The sequence below is a fragment of the Wolffia australiana genome, chromosome 15 (assembly GCF_029677425.1).
Source record: "Wolffia australiana isolate 7733 chromosome 15, ASM2967742v1".
Taxonomy (NCBI): Eukaryota; Viridiplantae; Streptophyta; class Magnoliopsida; order Alismatales; family Araceae; genus Wolffia; species Wolffia australiana.
In genome coordinates this window covers 10,388,456-10,400,666 of record NC_135849.1, presented here as the reverse complement: position 1 = coordinate 10,400,666, position 12,211 = coordinate 10,388,456, and the positions used below count along the sequence as shown (strand labels likewise).

General features: G+C 40.8%; 1 protein-coding gene across 1 annotated transcript in view; it reads right to left on the bottom strand.

Annotated features, from left to right (window-relative positions):
• The window catches only part of LOC144712760 (ENHANCED DISEASE RESISTANCE protein (DUF1336)), a 69,452-nt gene that overhangs the window by 6,456 nt on the left and 50,785 nt on the right, over positions 1-12,211 (bottom strand). The window contains exons 12-16 of the mRNA XM_078587060.1: positions 8,360-8,428; positions 5,030-5,197; positions 3,019-3,236; positions 2,849-2,915; positions 1,415-1,590 (exon numbers count right to left, since the gene is read on the bottom strand). Coding sequence (XP_078443186.1) covers positions 1,415-1,590; positions 2,849-2,915; positions 3,019-3,236; positions 5,030-5,197; positions 8,360-8,428 — 698 coding nt within the window. The remainder of the gene's footprint in view (positions 1-1,414; positions 1,591-2,848; positions 2,916-3,018; positions 3,237-5,029; positions 5,198-8,359; positions 8,429-12,211) is intronic.

Sequence of the window (12,211 nt, the reverse complement as noted above, 5' to 3'; positions counted from 1 at the left end):
TGCTGTGATAGGATCCTAGTTGGGTTCCAATCACAATGTACCTTGATTTGGGCATAGCAATGAACACGACCCTTCATTTAGGATTGATCCAAAGGGATAGTGAGAGAGGGAGAAGGAGTGCAAATTTTGGGAGTAAGATTGCTGGCCGCCAATACAAGACAGGGAGAGGATATCAGACAGATCATCGGTGGAGGGAGGTACATGCCGGGAAGAACCAAAACACCTTTGATAATTCTTGGGTTCTTGCTTACAGGGAGGGCTTTCCTATTTAAAGGGAAATCCATGTAGAATGGAAAATCACAATGGGTGTCCCTAGCAGCTAAAATACAAAAAATGCCCAAGATCCTATGGGATGATATCAAAATTTTTAACACATCCTTTGGAATCTGAAACAGATTCCTTGGCACGGAATTCTTTTTATGAATACTGTTAACATAGATTTACATGGGTACTGGGCTTTCTCCCATGACAATAATCATATCACCATTTGCTTATCTGTTATTCTTTGTAATAATCTTATGTCTTTGAAGACCATGATACAATCTATCCTCTTATGATCTAGTGTAGAGTGAGTATCATGCTATAGTACTCACATCCTATGATCATTTTTAGATTTCACATTTTCTCTTTGATATGGGTTCTCACTCTCCAGTCCCCTGTTGATGCAATAGGATAATTAGATGGCTCTTCATATTGCATCAAATCCAGGGTTCTACTAAAAGAACAAAACATACTGACATAAAATGCCATTTCTTTGGGCAGAGAGTCTGAGTATCATGCTATGGTATCCACATCCTATGAGCATTTTTAGGTTTTACATTTTCTCACTGATATATGTTCTCACTCTCCAGTGACATGTCTCTATGATATGAAAATCAGACAACTCCTCATATTGCATCAAATCCAGAGTTCTATGAAAAGAACAAACACACTGAGATCAAATGCCATTTCTTTGGGCAGCGAGTCATGCTAAGGTCATTACATCAATCCCTATCTATTTTAATGTTCAGCTTGTTCCCATTTAGTAGTTCAATCTGATTGAAGCTCTGCGATGACAACAAAAAATCAAGTGGACTAAGGTCCAAGAAGCATCTATTTGTATGTGCAATGGAATAGTATCATATAATGATCATAAATGCATTCTGAAAATTCTATGAACAAAAAGCTAGAATATGAAGAATTAGATAAAGAAATAGAGGGATAATTCAATAAAGTACTTTGATTTTCATGAAGCAAGAAGAAATAAAGCAGAGGAAATTAACGTTAGACACATTTCTCTGAAAGTAACAGCATAAATTCCGATATCAGTTCCCACTAACCTTAAATAGAGAACTTTTTTTACGTAGCTTGGAACCTAGTAATCCACCACGCAATGAACTTATAGAGAAATTTTGATATAGTGAAGAAGACTAACCTTAGCATAATCGCTCAGGTATGTCTTTCCTCTTATCATAAATCCAATGCCGCTGGGTTCCGCCCAACAGTTTGTAATATTAGAGTCCTTACCATGATCCACTGAACCCCGAAATCCATTAAGATCAATATTCATTGAAGGTATGTTGAAATCCAACTCACTTCTTTCCGCCGTATCTGCCAGAATAGGTGGGAGAAAATAAAGTCATTGCCTTTAGTGTGACACAGAGGTTATATTAGAAAGTCAATGAGATAATTTAGTAGAGTTCACAAAAAACTTGTACTAAAACTGAATAGATACTTTTTGGTGTTACCAATGGGTAAAAAAAGGAGAAATCAGCTTTGAACCAGGCTAAACTTATGTGAGTTCCTCAACATTGATCTAGAGGTTTTCTGAATAAATGAAACCAGGTAGCAAGATTGAGGTTGCCTCGTTCTTGGTCATCCAAAATCAGCTGCGAGACTATTTTCTCCTGAATTGCGTCAGAGTCCAGTTCCCAAGGCCCATAAATAACCCATTCCTGGGAGACAATTTTCTCTCATTCTCCCTTTACATTATTGCTTCTTTTGTGCCAGAGAATCAACATATAGGAAGACAACCTCCATGAACACTATATTAGTCAAACAGGAAATACACCTAGAACAAGTGGAAATAAGAGACCAAAACTGAAATTCGACAATGAAGAAATAAGAAAAAGAAGTTCAAAAAATATTTTATTGTTAAGATCAAGGGAATTAATATCATTAGCTAGCATTGATTTACCATATTTTATTTCTATATTTGTCTTTGATAGCAAAGATAACGTCAAACACAAAATAAAATAGTTTTTCCCATTTTTTACAATCGTACCCAAAAGTCTCTGTAATTGTACATAAATCCATTTTATTTTTGGACCGTTCAACCCCATAACCCTTGAATATTGTATAAAATTAGGGCTTCTCTGCCCTTGCAATGTATGTTCTTTCCACCTCTATTTTTCTCATTTTCTCTTCTCTGCTGCTCACATTCAAAGTTCTCTCCATGGAGATTTAAAGCTCCCGCACTGGTCTTGTGGAGGCTCATTGCAACATTCAGATCTCTCCCTTGCCCTGGACTCTGGTCTATTTACTTCCAGTCTTTAGGTGTATGTCGGCCACATTTCTATAAATGGACCCATATGACTAAGCTGTTAAGTCACTTATTCTCCCAAGTGAGAACAAGTGACTTAATATGAGTGGGCCCAATTTAAGAATGAGCCACTTAATATGAGTAGGCTCAGCCCATTAGCTTTCATTGGCTGGTATTTAAACTGGCTGTAATAGGTGAAAAAGTAAGAAGTCCTATTCTTGTTTTTGTTAACCCTAGCCACCACAAGAGAGGTTTAGGAGAGGGTGCTGGAAGAAGAACCAGAGCTGCGCAAGGGGAACAAAATACAAAAACTATCAAGAGGACTACCTTTCCTTCTTTTCAAAGAGAAGCTTGCAATTGCCCATGAAACATTTTTCAGTGTCACTCGTCTACCCTGAAAATAGAAAAGCCAACATAAACATAGAGTATATATAAAGTAATAGCTAACATAAACATGGATTTTAGTTTAAGTTCTCTATGAAGAGATTAATTCCCACCTTAATGGGGACACCATTATCATCAACATTTTCATCATCACCATCACTATCTTCATCATTTATTGACTCATCATTTGCAATTGCATCATAAAATTCCTCCACTTCTTGGCTATCAAGATCAGAACCGGGAGTAGGAGTATCAAGGCTAGTCGAACCAAACACATCCAATGAAGAATCAAATGCCAAGGACGGATTAGCTTGAAAATATTCCTTTAATCCTGGAGAAGACAGGGAAGCCAGGCTTCAATTTGCGTAGAAAGTATTTCAGAATGTGGAAATAAAGAAAGTCAAGAATTAGGAAAATTATTTCTTATTAATTTAGACTAGATGAATTGAAGGAAATTATTTCTTTACAGATATTCCCAAGAAATTTTATCCGGATGGATGACTAGTACTTATTGGTCTTCACTTTTGGTTTTTTTGGTAACTGTAATACTATGATTTGAAACTTTCTGCGTTATTCTTGAAAAAAAGATAGAAAGCATAAAGGACTGCAATAGGGACAATAATGGTAGATGTTCCTAAAAAATATAAAAATTTTGCGCCCATTGAAAGGTAGTTTAGCAGAATAAGAAAATAAGTTACGATCCTAAAAACGAACAAATAGTTTTAAGATTCATATGTTATTAAAGTTACCCCCTTTTTAGGCAAAATAAAATCACAAAAAGAACTGACCTAAGTTTCTCCATTTTCTATCTCATATTTTACCATATCTATTCTCCATCTCTGATACGATCCTCGATCTAGGCTTGTATCGGGAAGGTGCGTAGCAGGCGAGGTGAGGTAGAAGTTCTTGGGGTAGAGAGGGGAAATGGCAATGATCTGAGGAAGGGCCGAATGGATGGGGCAGGGATCGACCTGGGATGAGCCGGCTGAAGACGCGGTGAGGAAGAGATGATCATGAGAGACGGGGATCGTAGAGAGAGAGAGAGAGGACCTAGACGTGGAGAGGAGAGACAAGAGACCTTATTTCATACTTCTTGGCTGCCCTCCTAAAGAGAGGGCATCCCTATTTAAAGGAAATACAAAATATAACCAAATCACCAAAATGCCCTTGACGGCTAATATGACAAGACTACCTCTAGCTAGGTTCAGGATCCTATCAACCATCAAGCATCCTAATATTCTCCAATCAATTTGCCATCATGGAAAAATGATTATACTACAATCTTTTTACATAAAAATTCAGTTTTTACAAGAGTTCAAATATGTCATCTTAGTGATTTACTTACAAACTTTTTATTTGGACATGCTTGACTTTTCTTCATCCTATTTGTTTTGTCTTAGTTTGGAATAAAGATTAATTATTAGGCCCATTTTTTCTCCAAAGGGTGTGTATCTTAAGTATTCTGAAATTTCAGGATGACTATGTTAGGACTCCACTATGAGTCTACAAAAGAAAGCCCTGTGGCCCCCTCTGGCCTCGCAACCGGCAACAGCGCCCGCGGAAGTAACAGAAGGGGATTCCGTCTTAAGGGGAGGAATGAAGAAAGAAGGGGATATCGAAGAATCAGTACTGTCTTCCTCCTTGCTCTCTCTCTCTCTCCTCCCTCGCCCTGACCCTTCCCTGACCTAATTGTTTTCTCTCCCCTCCTCTGTCCTTTCTCCTCCTACCAGGCTACCTAGCGTCCGATAGCCGCATCACGGGAAGGGCTTCCCCTAGCCAAGGCGTCACCCTGTTTTACCTTATTCGAACCTCTCTCTCTCCTTCTCCCCTATTCTGAACCGTTTGGGTGGCTAAGAACCCTTTTTGGTTCTTCCTCTCTTCTACTCGACGGAGAAGTTGGAATTCTAACAGACTAACAACGGATTTAAGAGAGAAAAACAATATAAATTAAATAAATTTTCCCTTTTTAGTACAGAAAGAAATCACATAAAACTTGTGCATAAAAACAGAGCACAAGAAATTTACATACATTTACATGAAAATTGCAATCAAGCAACAGATTGTGCATCAGTTTCAATTTATTCCAAGACAAGAATAATCATATATCTATGAAATCTTATAAACCTGCGACTTGGGACAACATAGCAAATGGGACTGTCTTTTCAAAATTTGAGTAGCTTTTAGACTTCCATCTGTCCCAGAATCTGCGATTTATCTCCAACATCTGTGTCACTTGGCATTTTCTAATATTAGACTGAGGCGTGCTTATCCTTCTGATTTCCCATATTGATGCTTCAAAAGAAATATACTTGTAAGAAATTTTACAATCATAGCTCGAGTCAATCAAACCAGAAAATTACAACAAAAGAGACTCCTTCCTAGAAAGGATAAAGTGATGCCTATTAAATTGATCTTTCATGAACTTAATATTTCTGTTCAGTAGGCTAATAACAAGGGGGTCTGAAGTCTTTGGCTTGTTTTGGTGAGCTTCCTTGCCTGATATTGGAGCTGCAATCTTTTGGATCCTTTAATGCAGATTTTACTCTTTAAGAGATAGAGACTAATTTATGAATAGGCTTAATGGTTCCCTTTCCTAAATAATGGTAGATAACCCCCTTATTGTAATTTGAGTTAGGTTTTCACCTCTACACTTTGCCTGATTCTCAGGGTGGCGAGGTTCCTCCCCCACCCTGCTCTCTCTCCATGCCTGATCCCTTGCCACTCTATCTCCCAGTGGATTTAACATGGTATCAGAGCTGAAGGTTTGCAGTTCCTTCACTTGATGCCCCCACGATTGTTGAGCTGCCATCATTATCGTCTTTAGCATTGTCATTGTCCCTGCCCATCCAAGGATCTCCCATCACCACTGTCCTATGCCATCTTGTCGTGCGTCCTCATTTCCATGTTCCCTGTCATCTTCTGCTCCTGTCGGTGGCACCAAAGGATGACTAGTTGCCTATCATGGTGCTACAGGATGATATTCATGCCTACTACGGCTGCAATTGGCTCTCTACCCCATCTTCCGTGTCTGACAGTCCTATACATGGCTGCTCTGATGCTGTCAAAGTTGCACAACAGTCCTCTCCCTAGTCTCAATGATGTGTCTCTCACAACAGCAAAGTCACCTTAGGAAAAAACTATCTCAGTTTCTGAGTCATCCCTATGTCATGTCATCACATTCTGCCCCTTGAGCTCAACTCACAACATCACAGTGCCTTTGTCACTTCCGGATTAATAGAAATATGTGCCACATCAGCACACGTGCCCCACATCAGCAGCGCTCTACCACAACACTACACCTTTATGATGACACACAAAGACATATGCCAACCATGTTACACACCTGTGCATGCCAGTGTGAAATAGCTGCAGCCCTTGTTGTGCCCTTGCCAGACATCTCTAAGCGTGATCCTGCGATTGTCCCCTTAATGTGCCCTTGGCTGGGTGCTATAGTTCCAACTTGGGCACCCCATGTCGTGCTTTCTTAGTGTCCTTTTGGTACTTTGCGACGTCTCTGTAATATTTCTCAACAACATTGTGGCACTTTCTGGCACCCTTGTGACTCTTTATCAGCATCCTTGTGGTGCTATTTGGTGGCCCTAGGATATTTATAGTGCATTTATTGTGCTTTGTGACAACCTTTGTTTGTTTTCATCATTCTTTTTGATGTTTTAATCACCCTTATACTGTTTCTTTGCTTCCCTGTGGTTCTTTCCTTGGAGTTTTTTTATGTTGAATGTCATCCTTGTAGTGTCTTTGCGGCGACCATCATTCACCAGTGTCTTCTAAGGATTGCGCTTCTTCTTTTGGTGATCCTCTTTTGGGGTTCTTACTTTGACAACACTTCTGTGCCATAGAAGAGCCTATTTTTGCACTTTCAAATTTCAATTACTGTATTACGTTTAAGTACTTTGAATGTGATACTCTTCCTCACCGCCATTGTTTTGGAATTATGGACATGTCAAAGTCTACACAATCCTCCCCCTCGTAGCCGATTTTTTGTCGGCCACCATCAAACCAGCACAACGTTTCCAATTCCTGCCACTGCTACGAGTGCCTCCCGTACTGCCTAACCTTACCATCGCTGCCAATATTGCATGCTGTCACCACTGCACGCATCATTGTGCCTGCCATAGTCACCTCACTTCACCACTGTCACTGTCACAGCGGCAACACACACCACTGCTACTAATGGTTCCACCTTATCATATAGCTATTGTCAAGCTGTTGCCATCACACTGAGTCGACCTGTCCTTGAGGGTACAATGATAGGCGCATGATGATTGTAAAAAACCGCCATGGCATATTCGCCGCCAACCCTATGCTTATCCTCCTTATTAGATCCAACGGTGGCCCACTCTACCACTACCACTCTGATACGAACCTCAGACTTGGTTCGTATCGGGAGGAGGTTGGAAGACGAGGTAGGGTAGAAGTTCCCGGGGTAGAGAGGTGAAACGGGAATGATCGGGAGGAGGCCGAGCAGAGGGGATAGGGATCGGCCGGGGACAAGCTGCCTGGAGATGCGGTGAGGAAGAGGCGATCTCGGGGGATGGGGATCGTGAAGGGAGAGGGGATACCAGACCTGGACTTGGAGAGGGGAGACAAGGCACTACTTCATTATTCTCCTTCTTTCTTGGCTGCCCTCCTAAAGGGAGGGCATCCCTATTTAAAGGGAAATACATAATAGCAAGTGACTAAAATGCCCCTGTGGGCTAAATGACGAAACTACCCCTAGATAGGTTTAGGATCCTCTCCAGGATCCTATCACACTCTTCAGTGCAGCCATGGACCCCTGCAAACAAGCATGCAGACCAACTATAGAGGTTCATCTTGGATTGATAGAGTCTTGCTGAGAAATCATTACAGAAAGTCCAGTCAATGGGAGATTCAAATGACAACTCAGCTTTAAGCAAAAAAATAACCAATTCTTGAATATCATTGTAGGGCTACAAATGGAGATACTTTTTGATGAATAATCAATTGGGGCTCTTCTTGGCACAAGTTAACTGTATCCTGCAGTAAGAGGGCCAGTACTGTATTTGGAAGTTCTCGAGGTTACCTTCCAGTTTCCACATCTTTTTGCTCTCCTTTTCCTATCTTATCTTCCTCCTCATTTTCTTGAATCAAGATAGATCTCCATGGGGCATCAATCATTTTCCTTTCCTCTTCTCTCTCTTCTTGGCTTAGGGCCAAGTATGGATTAGGGCCCTTCACATGAAACTCTTTCAGCTTTGTAGTTGGAAAACAAAGTCTAATGTGTAGCAAATGTTAAAACTTGCTACACACTACCTGACCATTGCCTCTGTATTTGTATAATTATCGCATATACTTGTAAATAAATGTTAAGCTTTTACTTTCCCTATTTGTGTCTCTCTTTTCTCTCATATTGGTTGGAGAAACCTAACACAAAGCAAAATAAATATAACCAATAAAGACCTGAAAATATCTTACAATTTATCTTGATTCTCTTGTACGAAGATCTTGGAGGTTTCTTCTTGTGAACAGGAGATTGTAATATAGCTGAAAAAATATATAAAATGATTAGTTGAATCTATGAAAGATTATTACACTGGAAATTATATGATGCCTACTACGTTCAGGCACATTTTTCAGGATTTTCATGTTCTAGTAAGAATTAATATTTTCAACAATATATCAAGACAGATTTTGAGATGTACATAACTCAACTATGATAGAGCAGAGATAGGAAAGAAAAATGGATCAAAGTGACAAGAAACAAGGGTGGCCAAAGAATTTTTTTTTCTTTCATTCACTACTGTTAAGAAGAAATGACTCATCTCTATCATCGAAATTGTCTTTACAAGTTTTGTAACTGTAATTATCTCCTTTCCTATTTATAATTGTTGTCATGAAATGGATACTGATCCTGTCATATGATGAAAAGATCCAATATCATGTATTCTAATACAATAAAATGTGTTTTGCCCTGCATCAATACATGGGTGTTTCTTGTTTCCACCTCTACTTTTTTCTTCTTCCTATCCGATAATGCTTCAAGCACGACGACTCTCATTGAAGAAGAGCCGATGAAGGCAGTCCCCTTGACTCGTCGTCAAATGGCAAGGAAAGAAAAGGATGCAGTCCCAATCAATTGGGATGGCACAACGATGGCCAAGGAAGGCACTGTGACCAGGCTGTCATTGACAGAGGACGCAGGTACTAAAAACCATTGCGGTCGTCAAGGAGAGTCGATGAAGGCAGTTCCTATGACTCATCCTCAAATGGCAATAAAAGAAAATTGCCGCTGTCGTAATCTGTCGAGGTGGCACGACGATGGCAAACAGTGGCCGGAATCATTGTTCAAAACTCCATAAATATTATTGGCCCTCGTTCAAGCAATCTTGCAAACCGAGAAAAACTTGGCAAGAAGAAAAGAAGGATTGTCAGCCATGTTGATTTCGAATTTGTCACCAGGTGAGCGGAAAGGTCATCGTAGGACCATATCGAATCTCTAATAAATTTTCTATACAGAGATATGCAACTCAACTTGTTCCTGCCCTGGGGGAGAGGAAGAGAGAGAGAGAAGATGTTTCTGTGGCAGAGGGAAGACTGGGAATGGCAAGAAAAAGATGAAGGATCATCGACGAAGCGGTTGTAGCTCAAAGGGAAGATGAAGTTGGCCTACAAGCACAAGGGAGAGAGTTACACCCGACTGAGGAAGAGGAGGGGAATGGTGTAGAATGACTTATACAACTGGATTTCTGCCCTAGTCTCTTCCAAGGCGGGGCATAAGTAATATGGGTGGGTCATTGTGCCCGGGCTTTGCTTCTGTCGGGGTTCCTTTCACTCATATACCCGTCCCTGAATCATATCAGTGAGTCAGTCCCGTCAACCTTGCTTTGATACCATGGCAAGTTTGTGAGATTGAGTTGATGAGATAACACAGGCAGCGAGAAAGAGCTACAAAACTCTTAGGGCGTAAACAATCCTTGGAGATGATAGAAGAATAAATAAGCTAGCCTCAAACAAAATTCAAAAGAGCCCAGGTGTGATCTTTCCTTGTTTTTACCTTCCTCAACCGCTGGTACTCCATCAATTGGTACTCCATTTCCTTTTTCCGCTGCTTTATCTGATTCATTTCTAGTCACTTGGGTGCAGTATAAGGGGGGTAAGAGGAGAGTTGTGACCTTCAGACAATAGACTTGCCTGTTTTTTCCTTTTTAAGTCATTAAAGGCAGTAGGGCACGCCATTATGCTGGATTCCACTCTTGAGCCATTGCCCACTCTCTGGGAGAGCTTGTTTGGCTCATAACCTGCTCTGTTTTTTTGAGCAGTAATACTGTTTAAGGGTGAACTCACTTGCTGATTGAAAATCCGACCTGGGTAGAGAGGCATTCCATGTATGATCTTAGTTTTTAACGATGTCCTTCTGGTCGGTAAAGATAATTGATGGCAGTATGAGAACTCAAATCTCCCCTGTTATTGTTCACTCATCTGCTGATTATGCTAAGTCCTGTTATGACTTACCTAAAGCCCTTGAAGTCTTCAAGCTGAAAGGACCAAATTTATTAGAATGGTCTGAATATATTAAGATGATCTTTCAAGAACGACGAAAGCTCACACGCCTCACTACATACCCACCAACCTCCTTTAATCCACTTTATGAAGGGTGGCTTGAGGCAGATGCCTTGCTTAAGGCATGGAACCCGCTATTGGTCGGACTCTACTACGATCCCATACGTGAAGGATGTCTCGGAGAAAGTCCATCAGACCCACTCCAAATGACACGATAAAGCTTGCATAGTTGTACTCTTTCAGCAATCAATCACCCTTAACCAAGGGAGTATGAAAGTACTTGAGTATGCTTCGGCTCTAGAAGCAATTTGGAATGAATTAGATCACTACAGACCTGTGAAAAACCTAGACACAGAGGAAGGATCCTATGTTCTAGAAGACAAAGTGCACAAGTTTATATCAGGAATAAATGCACAGTTTGACACACTTAAAACCCTACTCATTAGTAGAGAAATAACTCCTATTTTTGAAGAAACAGCGAGTCTTGCCATCTGAGAAGGGCCGTCTATAAACAATGATTGTAGACCCTATCCAGGAGACAACAGCCTTTGGGATCAAATCATCCACAAAGAAAATTCCCACCATGGCTGCTGGCCAATCACAAGGGCCTACAGAACAAAGAGGTCCGATAATCATTGCTGAAGAAGATCCCAAAGCACACATGTGGTGCAGTCTCTGTGGCAAGTGACGTCATATGCAGGATATGTGTTGGACACTTCACGGGAAGCCTCAATATAGTCTGAAGAAGACATTTTTAAGTGAGACGCATGAAGAGATTCCATGGAGGTTTCCACAAGAACAATCACCCATCAGGACTATGATATGGTTCTAACTAAATCAAGAAACGAATTCTTGAAAAAGATAGAATTGACTCACAATGGTAGTGTAGCAATACAATTCTTCAGATAGAGTAAGATCCCAGATCCGTAGCGCCTTCTCGAGCTACCCAGCCGAATGCAGCTTCAGCTCAGCAACGCCTCCAATCTCCATGTTCTTTCTCCAAGTGATCGATCCCCTCCCATTCAGAGGGTTTTTCCTTATATAGGAGCAAGATCTCCCTGCTCCTAGCCCAGGCAGTAAGTTACTGCCCTGGGCGGTTACCTCCTTGGTTTAGATTCCCTCCACACGTGCGGACCCAGGTGTGGTCCCATGTGCAGATGCCTCAATCTTATTTTTCCCTTTTCTTTTATAAGTGATCCAAGGTATCGTAACAGACTATTACTCAACACCAAGGATCTTCAAATGGGGAAAATCCTAATCTTTCAACTTTAACCACAGTTATATCTGCAGAGGAGGTTGAAAAGTTGAAGCAGGAACTTGATCAGATGTGTCGAATGATGGTCACTGCATCAGTTGCACCCTCCACTACCTCACCTGGTATGATCCCTTATGGTTACACTAGTTTCATATCTCAAAATGCACCTAATGCACCTTTATGGTTACACTCGATTCAGGACCCACAGATCACATGACTCCGCTAAAGCATTTCTTTTATTCACTATACACCGTTTTCCTCTACTCATAAAGTGTTAACTGCCAATGGCCATCTCATCCCTATCACTGCCATTGACACTATTCACATCCCAAGGGTCGGGTCCTTTAAAGGCACTCTTCATCTTCTGTCTCTCTCCGCCAATCCAATTTCCTTGAGTAGGCTGAGAGAATCAATGATGCATGACTTGGTCTTTACTGAAACTGGATGTGTTCTTGTGAATCAGATTACCAAGAGGAGTAAACGACGCAGTCTGTACTACTTTTGAGGAGCAG